This window comes from Candoia aspera, chromosome 3 (assembly GCF_035149785.1).
Source record: "Candoia aspera isolate rCanAsp1 chromosome 3, rCanAsp1.hap2, whole genome shotgun sequence".
In the NCBI taxonomy this organism is placed as follows: Eukaryota; Metazoa; Chordata; class Lepidosauria; order Squamata; family Boidae; genus Candoia; species Candoia aspera.
Window position 1 is genome coordinate 45,480,446 of NC_086155.1, and position 19,579 is coordinate 45,500,024.

A 19,579-nucleotide genomic window follows, 5' to 3' on the forward strand; every position below is an offset into this window, starting at 1 on the left:
GGAATCGTGCCACTGAAATTTTATAGTGTAACTGGGATCTATAAAAGGTTTTGAGAGACAAAGGGGGCTCTGGGGTTGCTGGATGCTCAATCTTGGTATAATATTATAAAAACTATATCTGAGGGATTTTTTGGCAGAGATATATTTTAAAAGTCAGCATGTTTAACTCACAGACACATATATGAGTGCATGTGTATGCACACACACACACAAAGGGTTTAATTTAGTTTGTTTTGGTGTTTTTGTAGACATTCATTTATAATCTGCCCCTTTGATCAATACCCAAATGCTGCAATGCCTGGAATACTAAACAGAGACATATATAATAGATGATTCTTCAAGGGAATTTGGCACACCTAATTAATTTTGTTAATGTATTTTCTGAGATTATTTTTCATGATCTGAAAACAATTTTAGCCTGATAAATAAAAGATCATTAACTTTAGTCAAACAGACTGAGCTTCTGAGAATTTAAAAAGGTAAGTGTTACTTAATTTTCACCAAGTACTTACTTTTTTTTTTAATGGCCTAGTTTTAAAGTTGCAAACTAACAAGCTCAGTCTAGAAAAAATATTTTACTGTTTTGGAAAGGAACATATACATTCTCCATTTTAAATGACTAAGATAAAATTGAAGGCATCAAAAACGGTGTATTAAAAACGAACTACATATATACATAAAAGAAATTATTTTTTCAGAATCAAGAGAAGCTGTTTTTAAATGTGCAAGTAAAAAATCACTAACTTCTGGTGAAAAATATTATTAATTTTAAACGTAATTTCCAACAATAGATATCAAACTTTTTTTCAGTTATCTATTGCTCATTCTATTTCTGCCTACAAAGCATGGCTTTTGCTATTACAATTCCTTCCATTCATCAATTTACTCCTCTTCCAAATGGCAATAAATGCTAGTCCTCAATATCAAAATGGTAAAATTATGTAATAATTATTTGTATCCTAGAGAGGCCAAACATGCTATAACCTTAAGAAATGTATGATTAATAAAACAAAGATGGCACTGACCTGTTTCCAAAGTAGAGGGGAATATCATCTTTAAGCCAGGTTACTGTAAGCCTTAATGTGGGGTCATGTCTTGTCTGGCACACTAAGTGAACTGTGGAACCTTTCTTTGGTATAGCATCTTTGGGTCCATCTATGATCCTAGTGGGATCTGCAAAGAGTTAGGTAGTAGCCCTAAGATTATTACTGAATTATTTAATCTATTCCAGGTCCTCACACCTCTTCAAGAATGAGGTTAGGGAAGGCTAGTCTAGGCACTAGGGAATAGAATCTAATGAAAGTATACCACTCATAGATTGTCTAGTGTAGCTTTGTGCATCAAGGAATAAGTGACCATACATCTGGAAATCCCCTCATTTCTATCATTTATTTTCTCTGATATTTATAAATCCACTGTTAAACACTGCAATCTTTCTTGTATCCACCATTTTAATGAACACCCTAGTACCTTAGAGGTGTAATTCTGTTTTAAAATTCAGTTCAACAGATGGCAATAGGTCTCACCACAAATTGATATGACAAGAACACGGCCAATATGTTAACAATTCTTTCAGATAAGCTAGTCAGAATTCTTTGTTGTTCTTGCATAGTCCTTCTCTGCAGTTCTCAGCATTTGCTCAGAAAAAAGTTCTAACGGAAGTGCAGTGCAAAAAATGCACCCATTGAGTTCCTTCTTTTGGTTTGTTCCACTTTATTCGTTCCTTTTTGAACCACTTTCTCATCTTCCTTTATATCTGCCTGCTCTTTCTACTTCCCTTTTTGCATTCCTTTTATTCTTTCATGGGAATCCATCAACTGGATAAAGAAGCAAGTCTGAATGACAGGTTCCTCTTCCAGCTATACTTTCTGACATTTCTGCCCCTATTGTCTAGGCCAGGAAACCCCTCATAATGTTTAGGGAGGTAGAATGGAAATTGTATTAGCTTGCAGGGTATTTAAAAAGTCATTTTTTGCAAGTTTGAGGGATTTTGGTCCCATGTTCAACGAGTAGCAAAGGTTTATAGAACTTATGACTGGAACAGTCCATTTAACTGTAATTTAATGTGCATTATTGCTTTTCCTTCCAACTATCAACTTGAGCTTCACTAAACATCACACCTCTTTTATTACATGGGATATATGCTACAAATGGAAACAGCACCTCTCCCCAACTTTCACCACTATTTGGAAAATACCTCTTGTTTACTTAAGCAGAAGCCACCTTACCTTTTATTTCCAAACGAACCTGGTTCTGTGCTTTGCCCAGAAGATTGGTTGCCACACAGGTGTAAGTTCCCTGGTCTTCTTTTCGAGCCCTGATGATTTCCAAAGTTCCATTTTCATGTGCTTTATAGTTGCCACCATGCAGTGTGCTTCCCTGGCCATTCTTAAACCTCATGAAGCAAGAAGATATTATTTAAAATATTCAGTACACAAACCACTAAAGGAATTTCTGCCTAATCTTCTCCAGATGGTCTACTGATTTATTTGAAGTATATACAAGTCTAGATAAAGTACTGTATATCTGTATATCCACTTTTAATAATGGCTATCCTCTCCTTCCATATTTGCATATTTGTAACTTGGAAATCTGCTAATTTTTAAAATGTTTCTGTGTTATTAATGGTAATACAATTAATGTAAAAAAAATTATATGTACTAAAAAGATTCTGTGGCTTAATAATAATATATTTACCATCGCAATGTGGGAATTGGGGATCCAAAGAATGGGCAGTCAAGAAGAGTCCGGTTGTTCTGAATCACTTTGATCAGCTGGTTACGAGGGGCAAGAATCCGAGGAACAACATCTTAAAAAGACAACACATTGTCTGTAAAACCAGTTAGCACTGTTATTTTGGTTTATTGCAAAAACTCTATACCAATGTTTTTAGGTTTTTGATTCCTTAGATTTTGCCTGAACTTTTAAAATACTTTTAAGGCAAAGACTGAAATGAAATATTTTGGGGAAAAAATCTATAAACATTTTATTTTTAAAAATTGTTGATTGTGATTTATTGAATTACAGTGTTTTCTCACTGTAAAATGATTCTTTATTACCTTATGGCTCTCCTTACTTGATATATTTCTATACTGTATATTACTAATTTTCTTAATAAAGAACAACCACCCCACCCCACACAGATTTATGCTATCCTTTCTTCTTCTCCCCATAGTTACCTTTCACCTATTTCATCTAAAGTTTTACTTATTTCTACAGTCAGAAAAAATTGCAACTTTTCAGTTCTTATTTTGATATGTTCATGTTTAACTTCTTTCAGCTGTGTTTTAGGTTTGTAACGAAATAATCCCTCAGAAGGACCCATGAACCTGTGCATTTGGCAACTCAGATTAAGAGAGAATGTAGTCCTTAAATGGACAGAGACATGGACATATCAAAAAAGGACAGATGAACTTAGGTTCAATTTATGAGAAGATAAAAAGACACTTACTGTAGGTCTAACAGCTCCCTAGGGAGTTGACCCATTAATCCAAACCAAAGATAGACCAAGGCTAGCTTACTGAAGACATTTCTATCAGGAAGGATCTATTTAAAAAGAATAAATAAAACCTCTGGCTCTAGCAAGAATCTCTACTGTTACCTAATTAAGTGTGAGATCATATGGTGGTTCCATGATAAGAGGATCTTTGATATATTTTCTAGCAAATATCATGCACATGGTCAAGAAAGTCCTACCATCATCTGTAACCCAGGTGGGACTAAAGGAACTGGATTGGAAAGAGTCGGTTCTGGTAGTCCCTCTATTATTATTATTATTTGCAATTTTGGCTGTTTTTTCTGATATCTCCATTCATAATTCAGATCAAAATGATCAAGTCTTTGTGCATTATGATCTAGGGCATTTTACAGCCTAATATAATACCTGTACATCATAATGCACAAAGACTTGATCATTTTGACCTGAATTATGAATGGAGACATTCTGATATGGATGTTGAACTCTGCTCTGATGCTTTTAAACAATTCAGCTTCCACGTAAATTCTACTGAATCATAATGAGAATATGATATATCTATATTTTGTTTTCATGTCTGAAAAGCAAACCTTTTATTTTGAATATGAAATCAAAATTGTCATTCACTTTCTAAACAACTGTGTACCTAAACAAATTTTCTCATAGTTTAATCAGTGGTTGGGATTACATATTTCAGTAAGCCATGGTATCTTAGCTTGGTTTGGCCTTGTTTGCATTCTGAGTTGAGCCATTGTGATATGTAAAGCCAGAATACAATAGCTCTTTCAACAAACCATTTTAAAATCACTGCTTAATAACCACTACACATGGATGTCAGTTCCTGGGGAAAAAACACATGATTTAATAATCAAACAATTGTAAGTGTGAAAAAAGGAAATGACTTAAAGGTTCTTAAAGCTAGGCTACATGAACATACTGTATGTAAAGAACTGAGAACTTTGCCTGTTCAGTGCTTACCCAACACACTAACAAATGCATTGGCTAACAGGTACCCATGTTCATTCGAAGCATTGCATTGATATACACCACTGCTGCCACTCTGGATATCCCGAAACATAATGGTGTCTCCAGTAACTTCACGACTGGGGTTGGGAGCAGAACCTTGGAAACAGACGGACATAAATTAAGACAGCTTTTATCTCTTTTTGTTATAATTTGTACCAAACGAAGCAGCGTATAAGCACCTCAAATCAAACAATCAGTCTCATCTAAGGAGGTGAAACAGTGGATGAAACCTTGATCTGGGTATTTATATTATTAAATATTGGGGATAGGAAGCATTTTAAAGGAGCATTTGCAGCCATGTTGGTCCACAGAACACCTTGTTTTCCAGTCATTTGATAGAAGTCTATATATTACATTTCTCTTCAACATTTACTTCAATACCTCTTTGTTTCTATGGTCCATCATTATATATAAATATCCATTATATTGACAGCAAAACAAATTGTGCTGAATAATGAGTATAGATAATATATTGGCAAACTAAAACACAAGCAGGAAAACCCTGATTGTTTATTTTTTATTAACTGCAAGGGCCTCAGCATGAACCAATTCAATCTTTATAACCTAAAAAAACCCCCTAGGACAATAAAATTGAAAAAGCAGTTCTTTCCTGTCACTCTAATTACTTACCTAGTTTCTGTTTTGTTTGGCTAAACATCCCATGAATACACCTTTTGCTCTGATCTTTAAAGCATCTCCCAGTTATACTTACAATATATAATCTATCCAGTGATTCCTGACTGCTGTTACATGAATCAGCTGCTCCTCAAATTTTTGAAAAATGACAGGGTGTTTTTTTTAAAAAGAAATAAATATAAATAACTCACACGGTAGATAGCAAAAATTGTTAGCAGTATAGCCAGCTGTTTCAGAAAGCTATCCTACTAAACTATTGTGGTCTGTGGGCATCCAAATTAATAATTTCATATAACTATATAGAAAGCAACATTTCAGAATGAAGCAGGAAGTTTCCATTGTTTATGCAGACAGGAAGATTTATTTATTTATTTATCAAATTCTATCACCCCATCTCCCCCCCACAAAGGTTTACACCATTACAGAACTCAGAATACATAAATATAGTGAAGTTATAAGGGAAAGCAAAGAAGAAAAGACAGCATGGGGCAGAGATAACTGAGGAGAAGGCAAAGCCCAAAACCTCCAAAGAAGGCTTGGGATCTGCATAGAAAGATACAACTGTATCTATTCAAGACTACATTAAGCCTTGTTTGTGTATGAATGCATCCTATGTATGAGGCCCATCCAAAATGAGCAAATGGTGTTCTGATGTAAACGTGATTTAAGGATCAAGCTTAAAAACCCCTTTAACTTCATAATTTAACATCAGAATGAAATTCAGACGAAGTATAGAAGCACAGATATACTGTAGGATATTAACATGCCAACAATCAGCAATTATTTTTAATAGTATAAAACAAATGAGTTGAATCCTCTCATATTTCACACCTTGTTGGTATCAGCAATCATTTGTTTAAAAATTTGACCTCCCCTTCAAGCAATTATAACTTGAGGCAGTAAGAACAGGGGCTAGTCCAGGTAGTCACCAGAAGTCAAGACGGACGGACGGACTGAAGGAAGGGTTACCAGCAGTTATTTAAGAATATTGTAAACCGCCCAGAGTCCCCTTTTCAGGGGAGATGGGCGGTGATGGAAATTTGAAATATAAATAAATAAAATAAAATAAGTATCTTTACCTCCCTTCCCACAATCATGAAGTCAAGAAACATACTGTAAGTCTTCCAAGTAATTACATTCTGTCCCTGCTTACTTTCTAGAAGTTCTCCATTCACCAGCCACTGGATTGAAGGTTTGGGGTTACCATTGGCACGGCAAACCAGTCTTCCATCTTCACCAGGAGCCAAAATAAGGTTCTCTGGTTCATCCAACCAATACGGGGAAGCTTTAGAACAAAAGCGATAAATATAAAAGGATGCTATGGCTATCACTATAGTGGTCCATTGGGGAAAACATGGATATGAAAGAAAAGGAAAGAAATAAAGAAAACTACGGGAAAGGCGGAATGTCTGCAGGAAGAGAAATTACGAGTTCTGTATGAAGAAGTACTAGAAGATAAACTAACAGAATGAAAGGGAAGTAGGCACAGAAGCTGCTTGGAAGGGAGTGAAAATAATTATGTTACACAATGCAACAAAGGTGTTACACTTTTTCATGTAAGTATTGTCCTCTGTTCATATCAACAGGGAAAAGGATGGCATGTTTTGTAGACACATTTATAGCAAATCTGGGTTAAGATAACACACTTCCCTAATGACTGGAGGCTGAAGTGAAGCAAGGGCTTCTTTCCAGTTAATAATGAGAGTTAATGTACTTAATTGGGATGTTCCTAAAATAAACAGCAATCTGTATACTGTATATTGAAAGCAAGATAACAGGAACAAGATAGCTGGAGCGCCTCTTTTTGTTATTTATTTTTTTGCATAGAATGTGCAGAAAAGGGTGAAGAATTTTGGGAAAACTTTTTTTTAGTTTTTTTGTGGGGAGGATCAACATTCAGTGATGAAATACTTGATCGTTAGGGCAAATTGGAATATACTTGTGGCGTATAAATGGGAATGTAATTGAGCAGGTCCCATGATTTAAATACCTTTAGATTATCTGCCATTCATTGGACTCTGGGAAGGTCAATGGGAGCTACATTGTCCAAATGACCAGAGTACTTCCTCTATTTCAAAATTCTTCCACTCAAGAAGTGGCCTCTACTTACCTACAACAGCTTCTGCTGCAATTTCTTTATGGAACCCAGCTGGTCCCTTTTTCCAACTTTGCCCCCTGGAGTTCATTCACTCCAAATTTGAAAGAACAGTATTCCAGATACCCTACTATGTCTCTAACATTGTCCATGACAGGAGGGAAGCCTGGTAACAATGGAGGCCAGAGCATAGTTGTCTGTACTCACTTTTTAGTTAAGACTATCATTTTTTCAGTGGGCCTAGCTAATACTAATGCCACATGATGGACATAAGTCCACCCAGAAGAAAATCCAGTTGGACAAGTTACAATCATGTTGGCTCCCCTGCCATTTATTCTCCTTGAGCTACAAGCAGGCCAGCTCTTCTTAAACAGTAAATAACAGGTTCAGAACACCAACCTAGATAAGGCTCCACACCACATCTCTGAAAACCTAAGAATACATAGGTGGCATATCTTATGCAGCTTAAACCTCCTAACTACTTTGGCTCACTGCAATGGACTTCCCTCAGCTGCGTTAGAAGGAAAGTACAGGAAGATCCTCTTCCTAGAATGTCTGTGCCATTGTGAGGCCAGGCAAGTTGAAACTATTGAGAATGTTATTCTCTCTTGCTCATTTTATAGAAATATTCACAGCACTCTTTTTCTCCCCCAACGGTTCACTAGGTTACCAGACTGCACAGGCCGATTTAGTATCTCCTTACTAGTCTCTGACTCCAACCAGCTCAAAATACATAATTTTGCCAAGTTCTGCATAGCAGCATACAAAATTCACTGGGTGCTGATTATCAGCCAGAGCCAATCAGGCTTGACACAACTCATGCCTAACTATTAATCTCCAGCTATTTAGTTTTACAGCTTTTGCTATAGTAGATTGTTCTTATTCTTTTAGCTTTCTATCTAGCATAGTACAGATTTCGGTTCTAGCTTGTAGCTTTTATCTCTCCATTCTTTAACTGTACAGTCACTGTCCTTATGGTATTCAGATCCTATACTCTTTAGTTTCTATGCTTTTACTTTACGTTGATCAAAGACTGAAATAAAGATATCGTATTGCATTGAATGGTTAAGAAATTATGCTGAGTAAGCCTACTCTAATCCAGAGTTGTAGAAACTGACAGTCTTTTGGGTATGGGTCTTCCCCAATTTATCTTGATATGCCAAATATGTATTCCATCACCTGCTGTATAATTGTTCTGCTCCTTTGTTAACTATCTTAGGAATTCTGCCTACGATCCTCATCTCAACTATCTCTATGTTGTCATTTTAATATGCATGGATCATCTTCACATTCTGGGACTTCACATTTAATATGAAATATACCCAAGCTTGTTAACTAATTATGTGCACCAACAGATCTATACACATATGTGCAAGTATACATAAATACATAAGACAGAAGAGTAAAACAAAATTCAGGCCATGCATAGTTGCTTCTTGAACTATGTAAAATCCTTTTTGAATAATTCACTGTATCTAAGGAACAGTGACAGATTTATGTTCTCCTCCATTTGGTTGAATAAAGATATGTAGGGTTGTGTTCAGAACAGTAACTTGCTACTCAGGAGAAGTTCTGATACCATGTTCCCATCACATGGTCAGAACACCCCAGAAAGATTTGCTATGTAAGCCTCCTCCACTAGTCTTTTGCATTACTAGCTGCTGGGGAATAAGAAGGTACAATAAATGTGACATACCCTTCACTTTCACCAAGATACTATGGCGGCTAATGCCCACTTTGTTGGAAGCTAAGCAGAAATATTCCCCAGAATCTTCCTCAGAAACATTTGCAATATGAAGAGCCTTGTTAAAGTTTTCCAACTTGATCCTGCCAGATGGGAGATCACCACCTTTTTTGTGCCACATGATATCTGGTGTTGGACTGAAGGAAAAAACATAAGATTTAAGCATTTGATGCCAAGATTTTTCCAACATGAAATATGTACTGTAAAGAACTTTCCTGGAGACTAGCAGCCTAAGGTAAGGGTAGAATTTTCAGTGTTCTCTCAAAATAACAGATTATACCTGCCAAGCAACTTGGGAAGCAATGTAATCAATGAGAAGAGACTATAACTTAATTACTGATTATATTCACGTATAAGGTTAAATTGTTAATTTTTGGCTCCTGAGAGTAAAGACTTCAGATACAATCCAGTGAGAGAGTTTTCTGTGAGGTGTTTGAGATATACACTTTTTATCACTAGATCCCCCCACCCATAGACATTCATGATTAATCCCACTAAATTTCATGTTTTTGAATTTTCCCATTTGAATTATTTCCTATTTGTACTCATGAAGTTACCTTTTATTTACCAAACCTACAATCAGCAGGAATAAGCAACTGGCTTTGATTTTATTCCCCCAGAACGAAACCAGAATTATAGAAATATATTCAACAAACCATGGTTCCCCTGATCCCAAGTGGTACGTACACTCCTGAGGCAATGCATTCCAGTAGGAGATCATCCCCTCTTAGCACCATCTGACTGCTTGAGGTCCCAACAGGGTACATGAAGCTGGGCTGCCTTTCTGCAACACCTCGGGCTGAAATCAGGACATAAGGGAGGAAAAATACAGAATTGTAAATCCTTCTCCAAAGAGCATTGTGGAGTGGATGGAAATGAAAGACAACCAGTAGCAACAGAAAACAAGCAAATTAGAGCATCTTTGCAACATCCAAGAGATTGGGAAGATACTAAAATGGAACAAGATTTAAATGGAAAAATCAGACAATGACATATGGAACGGAATGAAGTAACAATAATAGTAATAGTAGTAGTCACTTTACTCACGGCAAAGTTTACCGATGTGCAAGCTTGATGTTTAGAAAAAGGAAATTCTAACTTTCCCTTTTGAAAATAATACTGCAGAAATATCCCTATGAAATGTTATTATATACCGCTTTGTGGAGATCACAATAACCTGTAGTATTCAACAAAATTCCAATACTACTTTAAATTTGTTTGGTGAAACTTAACTTTGGGAAAATACAAATCACAGGAAACAACTAAAACAATTAAATCAAGCGGGTTTTTTTTTAAAGCTGTATGACATGTTCAGTAATATGTACTGGGTCTCCTGGAAACTGTGAAGTTAACTTAAGTTCATGAAACCTGATTGTGATATAAATGGAATATTTCATTTATACAGAGGAATCTTTACATTATCATTTTCAGTCTTCTGAATGATCAGCCTAGAATTTTCCTGTAAAAGGAAAAAAATCTGACCAACACTTTTTGTGGAATTTGAAGGTGACAACTGAAGACAGTAACAAGAATCATTTGGTGTATGGTCACTTGAAAATACACCCAACAGTCTTTAAGAAGTTTCATATTTAGTACATATGCTTAGGATTACAGGAAGAATCCTCCTGTAGTTTTGTGATGACAAACCCATCAAATAAGGCACACACAGGTCCTGTCTAATGGTAACAAGACCTCCTACTAAGAGAGGTATATGATTTTCCAAGAGACAGAAATAAAATATAACACCAAATTATTTCAGTACTGAGAATAAAATAAGTAATTCCAAATTTAATTTCACTAGCATAATTCTGCTATTGTTTTCAGAGCCTTGAATTCATCCTTGCTCAAGTGAAAAATTTCATACTTTGATACCGCTTACTAAGCTACTGAGCATGCCATTCCACTGAGCCATGAGCCTTGATCCAATTCAAAAGCAGGTTCACAAGCTGTTATACTAGTCATTGCATAAGCTATTCCACAAAACATTGTCCAGGGTACAGGGCCTGGGTATTTGTAAGACTGCCTCTCCACAATATTCTCTGTAAGATCCTGTAAGATCTGACAGGGTTGGCATATCCTGGCTCCCGTCAATTAAGCAGTGACATTATAGAATCCAGTAGGCATCCCTTCTTTGTAGCTGTGCCTGCCCTCGAAACAACATTCCCTCCACGGCCTATATAGCCCCAACTCAGCTGAGAGAGCATTAAAGACTCTCAGCTCTTCCAACAGGCACTGGGATAAAGGTGGAGTGTGATCCCACTAATTGTATTGCAATTGTGGGGTATGGGGGTCGTTCCCTCCCCAGTGAGGTTGTTTGTTATTGGTATTCTGTATTTTTTCTTTTATTGTTTTTAATCGTTTGTAAGCTGCTCAGAGTCATTGGCTAGTAGGCAGCCTTAGAATTCAACCACAGAAATAAATAGTAAATTCTACTTCAGATGTACTTCACTGCATGTGTACTGTCAGAACAACTTACCTCTTTTTCCATTATCACAATAGTGAATACAGCCTTATTTGTACAGCAAAATTAAAACGTCCCACTTAACCAAACTGGTGTATATTGGGATCCAGGAAAACTTAACATGTGTCAACTTTGAGTTTTACTGAACTGCATTTGAAGAAAGCTATGCATCAGCCTCAATTAGTCCAGTGTTATTTCATTCCAGTGAAATATTTATACTCACTTAGTATAACAAATCCAATTTTTTGAGGCTCAGTTCCAGAGGAAAAAATTGTTCTGCAGAAGGCACTACCTCAACATTAAAGCCAGTAACTGAGGGGTTTTTTTTCAACAAATTGTTCCTTATCTATAGCAGAGAGCATACAAAGCTTTGGATTAAAGCAGCTATCTGCACTGTTGGCTTCAAAGTAGCATTGCTAATGGAAATATTTTAAATAGGATGAAAAGGTTTCAAGAGTTGGATATCCATTTTAGCACTGTAAAATGATGAAGTAGCACTGAAAATTGAGGATTTGATTAACAGGGAAGATTCAAAGTACAACACTGGTGAAAGCATTCTGAGATTAGTAAAATCTTTTTGCCCAAAAGTTAAATGTTTATTAAATGCTTCATCGGACTTTGGTTTAATATTAACTGGATCTCGCTTGGTTCAGTGGGATCCAAAGGACAATATAATTAGTTCAATAGATCTAAATGAGCCTGTGTAATGGAAGCTCCTGGTTTGGCTACAATACTTGAAACTGACGTGATTCTAAAAATCAGTTCTAGAGACTCTGTCATTGTGGATGCCTTAATAAATCACTGGAGTGAACTCTTGCTTTTTTTTAATAGTAAATTTTATTAGGTTTCAAGAGAAGAATAAAAACTATCCCCCCAAAAAACCTACAAAGAAAGAAAAAGAAACTAAAAAAGTGTGGAACCACAAGAGAATTTTTTTTCAAATTTATAAAAAGATGTGCCTTCCAACTTTTAACATCAAGGATATACAAAAATTTCCATAATCAATCTCTCACTTTATATTAAACCAAAACACCATATTATTTCTATAAGTCATTCCACTTTAACACAATAAAAATCACTAAGTACAGTTACTCCTCCCCCTTATATTAAAATAAAGAAAAAAAATTCATATAAACCTCCTAATCATCTTTCTCCCCTCCAAAAGTTAACACCTATTTAATTATTCCCTTCCTACCACTATTCTATATATTTCTGTCTACTATAATAAGAAATTAAAAAGCATATAAGTTGCCTGCTATTATACTTAATAGTACAACAATTTTAATAATCCCAATCTTAATAAACCCAAAAAACAAAGACAATTCAAAACAGTAATTCCATATCTTTAAAAGAGAATAACATAAATCAAATCCTTAAAGCAAACCAGATAAACATTCTTTAACCCTAATACAACAGTTTTAATAATTTTAAACTTAATAAACCCCCAAAACAAAGCCAATTCAAAACAGTAAATCCAAATCTTTAAAGGCAAATAGCATCAATCAAATCCTTAAAGCAAACCAGATGAACATTCTTCGACCCTTATCCCACTTCTGAATAAACCAGAGCAGTTACATATCCCCACAATGCGCAGAGAGCTTTTCTCTTGAAAGAATCAAGCAGCCCAATGCCCACCTCAAAGATTCCAGGTTCTTTTCACGGCATTCCACCAGGAGATCGATTTTACTTATGGCTTGCAGAACACTCTCTCCCTTAGATTTCTCCAACTCCATTATCCAATTTTCATCCAGCATCTTGATAAAAATCCCAATCTCAGTCTTAAAAAAACCTTTCTATTGCTCTTAAATTCCTCAATTTCATCCACCACATCCCCAACCTGCTGACACATTTTAGATCTCATATCTTCCACAATGGCCTGGATATTTTGCATAAAAGCTTGACAGAAGTCGGAAGAAATCTGTTTAAAATCTTGGTGGAAGTCAGAAAGAATCTGTTTGAAATCCTCCATGTCTCATGCAGTAGATTATGGCCCCCCCCAGGAGCTTAACCAGTGAAAGTCGAAGATATGGAAGAGTTCCGATGTGTGTTTACATAAAGTGAGAGTGAGATAGCAGACAGTTCTCAAGGGAAAGTGAAAACAGAAAGCTGAAGGTTCAAATCAGCCGATTTAACATGAAGGCAAATTCTAATAGCTTGAAATTTAATACAAAAATAATAACAGGAAGATAATTGTTTACTCTCAATCCTTGGAATTTCCTTTGGAAGGAAAATGAAATCCAAAACTTAAAAGAATTTTTTAAAAAAGTAATCCCAAAAATAATGCTAAGCACCAAGAGAACCAGCTTCTCCTTGCTGTAGAAAGCCTCTCTTGGGGTAAATATACTTAAAAAAAAAACAATTGGTGATTTAGAAATAGGGTGGCCGGTCTTAGTGTCCCTTTAAGACTATAGTGAGGCTTGCAAAAGTGATGAATTCCCTGCCTCCCAGCTGGTTCTTACCAGTTGAAAGCAAAACACTGTGATCTTCTGGCTGTAAGTAGCCATCCGGAGGAAAGATGGGGTGATTCCAGGTATTCTCCTTGATATGGAGAACATTTCTGGGCTTCAGGAAAACCTGCCTGAGCCTGAAAAATGTTACCGCATTGTCAGCTCCGCCCGCTGAAACTGCGGGCACAGCCGTTCAGTCCACCATTCCCACTGAAAGACCAGATGGAGCTCTTGCTTTTGATTCACGCACAAGTATCAGAATGAGCTTATGGTACATCTAAATATTCTATTTAGGTGTGCTAGCTACAAATATTCTATTGTAGCTTGCACACGTATATTTCTAAATGGTACTTACAGGTTTTTTCCAGATAAATATGAACTCCAAGGGGAAGGAAAGTAAATGAATGAAAGAAACAAAAGGTTTCTGCAGATGACACAGAAGCCGATGGCCATTTCATAGTTAAGTTGATGAACAAAAAAAAATGCCGTACTATTAATATTTACTCCATAAAAATGAGATTTAAATTCATCAAAAGAGGTTTCAAACCAAGAAGACAGCTGACATAAGATTTTTTTTAAAAAGCCATTATGTAGAAGGAACCTTGAATAAATGGTGTCATAAACAAGCAATTATTCCATGCTGCTCAATATGGACTCATTTTGTTAATTAAATGAAAATTACCACAGATACTGACACTTCCCTAAGCTGTGCACACATACCACACACACAAAGACAAAGAGAAAGAAATGTTTAAGGCAAGACAAACAAAGAGACAAGTATAAGAACTGTAGAAAGATTAAGATAAGCAGCTGAGCAGAAACATCTACAAAAAACTTTACTGGTGCACAGAGAAATCTGCAAACAAAATAGATTAAAAACATGCATAAAACTTACTGATGAACAATTATGATATAAAGAAGCAGCAGGCATGTTATTTTTTTTAATATTATTTATTTACTAGATTTATACTCTGCCTTTTTCCCAGCTCAGGGTAGCATACATGGACTCTTCCTCCAATTTTTGGAGCCTGACAGAGCCATGTTAATAAGTGTTAACAGAAAGAAATGTTTGCAACTAGTCAACAGATATTTGAGGCTAGAAGAGGGTGTTTATGTACTAGAATGCTGGACTAAATCTTCCTGTGTGATAGGGCACAGATACATACACTGTGGATTATCAGTATAGAGCAGATTTCTACCCTAGGAAGGAGTTTGGTATAAAAATCGATCTGATTTATGAATATGGATGCTGAGATGCCCTCTTTGTCTCTTACTTACATTTGCATGCAGGAAAGGAAACTGAGTTGAAAAAAATCACACAGGGCCAGAAATTAAGTTGTTTTGCAGATCTTACATAAACATAGGTTATCAATGGTTTCATTAAGAAAGCCAAGATAAATTTTCAGGCTTATTCACAAACCACAGAAGAGACATAGGTAACATCACAAAATGCGCTACGGTGTAGTTAGCTAATTATTTAATTAATAGATTACTGCTGTAAATAAACTCTTGAGAGTATTTGAAGCATATGTTTAAATTGCTTCATTGACCTACAACAGTTGCCGTGCCTCTTTTTCCATGTAGCAGGTTTTTTTCATGTAGCAGGTTCCAGTCCCGGGTAGTGTGAGTCAGGTTTGGAAAACATTCCTGCCTGAACACCTAAAGAGCTGCTGCTACTCAGTATGGACATCTTGAGTTAGATGAATCAATGAGATGACTTGATACAAGACATATTCCTCTGAGATTGCTCAGGAATGTCCTTCAGCTTTGAGTGAGCTCACTAATCAATGCCTTCTTGCAGGAACATTTTCAGAACAATTGACTTTGAAACCCACAGGGATTGTATGAAATTGCATGAGTATCTCTAAACAGTGCATTGGTGAATACATCCCTGACTATAAATAGGACAGTAAGGTCTTCCCAAGATATTTACAGGTAAACTGCTTATTTAATATCCACTGAAAACTTTGGTAAACTTGGCAATTATTTTAGTAAAGAATTGGATAAAGAATTAATACGCGATGCAAATCATTTTTTAAGGGGGTTTCATTTGAAGCTTAAAGTGAAGCATTCCTTCAAAACTCTGCCAACCTGAATGGATACCATTTAACAAAGCATCCCACTTCTCATAGGGTATGTACTGTTGAATAATTATTCCTTTTATTGTTTATACTTCATGAAGGCAGATTTCTCTCCATAAGCTTCCTGCAAATCTACTTATTGCTGGAAAAAAAAACGGACAATGAAATAATGAAGTCTAGCCAGCTTTGCATCTATTACAGCAGGCAAGAGGTATAGAGCTGTGAATATGGCATAGATCTTCTAAACGGGGTTTATAAAATGTAATGGTAAGAGATTATATGTTACTAAATTTCATGATTCTGACCAATAAGATATTATTCATATACTGTGTTCCTCTGAGTAAACCTGTTCTGTGAAAAAGCCGAAGAGTGAAGAACAGAACATTAACCTTAGGGCTAGGGACTTAATCTTAATTAATTTTTGTCAAAATAGAACTTCCACAGTAACGTTGCTCCAATTTTGACACAGGGACAGTGAACATTTTCATGGATTAAAATTAAACATGCTTTCCTTTGGCATGCAGAAAGATAATATACACATGCTAATCCTGTATACATATATCAGCCATTCTATTTTTTCCTAGCATAAGCACTTATGAGGAGGGGCAAGGATGAGCATGCTTATTCCATCCCTTGATGCTGCCATCCTCCATAAACTGGAGAGGAAATAACTACAGGACAGTCTTCTCTACTTAGAGTAACCACGTCATAAAGAATCTTAATTTTCCAAAATTATAAATTGATAGAGGAGCCATTTAATATCAATACAGTTCTCTGTTGCAGAACTTGTAGAAAATGATAGGACATCAATAGGGGCAGGAGATAAATGTACATCCTCTGTCCATCTTGCAATAATTCAGGCACTATGCAAAAATGTAAAAATGTGCAGCCATCTCCTGTTTGCGCATGTGCGTTAAACTTCACTATTACTGCCCACCTGAACTTTATCCTTTCCTTTCTCCAGTCAAACTCAAGGATGAAACAGGATTTTCTGGTAATTTTTATGCCTTAAGGTCCATTGTAAATGGTTGCACATATTATAACTGGAATTTGTAGTCTATACTTGTTCCCTCTCTCAAATTAAATTATGATTTTGTCATTCTGTATTTGGACAGCTGAATAGGAAGATATGGAAGAAGAGGACAACCCAACATTTAAGTAAATTTCCTGGTCATTCCAATCAATTTTACTTACAACTTTTACTCTCGGATATCCATTACTGTTATCCTAGATGTAACTAAATTCTGCTATATCATATGCAAAATGTGCAACAGACTAATTGATAAGCCCAGTTAATTTTATGATTTGTTCTTTTTTATATGTTTTACTATTGAGTTTTATTTTTTACTGATCTTTGAGAGCAAAAATAATACTAAGACTAAGAAAAAGAGCGCATATATTTAAGAAACATTCAGATTGCATTTTTTACTGTCTATTTATTTACAATACAGGCATGCTAATGCTTATTTCTACAGTAATGGTTCCCAAAGTACCCCTCAAGAATAATAAAAAAATCTAATTTAAATGCAGACGATGCTATTTGCAAAATATAATTCAAGACTTTTTAAATGTACTAAACTGAGGTAAAGTTGATTAAGAAACTAGAAAAATATTTTTTAAACTATAATTAGAAAAGAAATTGGTGGAATCCAGCAGGCTACTTCACCTGCTGAACCTTCTTCCATCAGCTGCACTGTAAGGGATGAAGAGATGATGCACAGTGCAGTCCTCAATGCTACCTCCAAACCTGCTGTGGAGGGTTGACCAAGCCCCAGAGTATTTTTTGAGGCTGTGTAGGAGGGTTGTGCATGAAGTATGAAAAACATACTGTTTCAAACTGAGGAAAAACTTCGAAGAATTGGACCCAGAAAGCTTTGATTGTTCCAGGTTTGGGATGAAATAAAATTCATATACAAGGTGAGTAGGGAAGGTCTGGAGCACATCACCCATCCTTTCTCCTCTATAACACCTAGCACTCCACTAGCAACTGAAACAAAGTGATAGAAATCAACCAAGATTCCAGTAATCTTTCGGTCTTAAGCCTGACCTCATAACAGCAAAAAAACAAAAAACCTGGGACCACTGGAGTCTTCATCTTTGGAACTTGCATCTCCCTCCCAAGAGAATTATCCCCTTGTCTTATTTTCAAAGATCTGAAAAACTAGATAAAATGAAGATGTACACAAAATGGTTCATCAGTCTTGGAGGAAGAAAGGATTGGCATACATTAAGTATCTCTTACCCTAAGAAAGGTAATTTAATCATTGTTCCCACAGCATGTCGTTTTTTAAAAAAAATGTTTCTAACCATTTGTCATATAGGAACATTTTCCCAGGTAGGAAAAAATGTGGATTGAATTCATGAAAATAAGGCACCTCTGCAAACAAAACTCAACCAACAGATGCTACATGTTCTTTGGGTGCACAATAAACAAAGGTACATTCATTTCTCATTTATTGTGCAAGTCTATAAAGAACAATGTACTCAGTTTCCTGTACTTCTCTTTAAATAAATTTGTATTACACAGATCAGGAGGACACTGCTTATACATCCAAACAAGCATTCACAAAAGTACTTTGCTTCTATTCCTTGCAACCTTCTTTCCCTAATTCCACAGACATTAATCCCTTTCTAAATATCTACACTATCACATAATTTGCATGCCACGGAAGAGCCTGGTGACTATATATCTGAAAAACAATGTATAATTCAGGCTTCTTCCAGTGTACAAAAGGAGTGAACAGAGTTCTTTTGAAGCATTCAAACAATTATATAATACTACTACAAAGAATATACAACATGGCTTTTCCATTTATCTGTAGCTATTACAGAAATGTACTTTAAATATAAACAACATGACTGATACACATAATCTTTTCTTAGTAGTAGAAGATCCTCATTCTTCAATGGAGACCTCTGCCTTGGCTGCTGGGTGTTGCTCAAACCCATGCTAGCCAAAAGTGAAATTCAAATGGAAAGCTTTGGCAATATTAAGTGATTGGGGAATTACCTATTTAAAGCTTCTGTTTTGTTACACATACCAGTAAGAAACAGTACAGCCAACTGACAATAAATAAAGCAGAATTTCATAAATATGACCTGGTTTTGAAATATGAATTGTCAATATCACTGTTGACATCTAACAATGATGAAGACACTGTTTGTTTGGCAGATCATGCAGTATGAGTCCCTGAGAAGATGGTGTGTGATACATATACTTGATGATATTGTGTCTATCAAAGTGCCTCACAATTTTCACTGACTGACCAACAAGTGATGTTAACACAATAGTAAGTCAGGTTAGATACAGAGAAGTTAGAATGTGAGGATCTCCAGAAGTCAGTATTGACTCACCACTGTATATGTCAGTGTGATTTCGAAAGGACGCTTCATTATGGGGATGCTCTGTAATAAACAAAATAATGTGAGCATACCAAAAGCAACAAAGCATGCACTGAGTAACCAAAATGTAATGGAAAGGAAGAACACAAAAGAAAATGAACTTTATAAATACAAGGTACATGCCAGAAAGAAAAGCACAGGAAACATCATACACATAACATCCAAAAAAGCCTCAAGACAGTCTGGAAATAAACAAGAGAATACAGCAATGC

The 19,579-nt window shown here is 35.8% G+C and overlaps 1 protein-coding gene across 7 annotated transcripts in view; it reads right to left on the reverse strand.

The window, feature by feature from the left end:
• Positions 1 to 19,579, reverse strand: part of NFASC (neurofascin) — a 199,322-nt gene that overhangs the window by 66,078 nt on the left and 113,665 nt on the right. For all 7 annotated transcript variants that reach the window (XM_063297527.1, XM_063297528.1, XM_063297525.1 and 4 more), the window contains 7 exons: positions 9,664 to 9,775; positions 8,929 to 9,113; positions 6,291 to 6,422; positions 4,454 to 4,597; positions 2,698 to 2,809; positions 2,229 to 2,395; positions 1,026 to 1,173 (listed from right to left, as the gene is read on the reverse strand). In XM_063297527.1, coding sequence (XP_063153597.1) covers positions 1,026 to 1,173; positions 2,229 to 2,395; positions 2,698 to 2,809; positions 4,454 to 4,597; positions 6,291 to 6,422; positions 8,929 to 9,113; positions 9,664 to 9,775 — 1,000 coding nt within the window. The remainder of the gene's footprint in view (positions 1 to 1,025; positions 1,174 to 2,228; positions 2,396 to 2,697; positions 2,810 to 4,453; positions 4,598 to 6,290; positions 6,423 to 8,928; positions 9,114 to 9,663; positions 9,776 to 19,579) is intronic.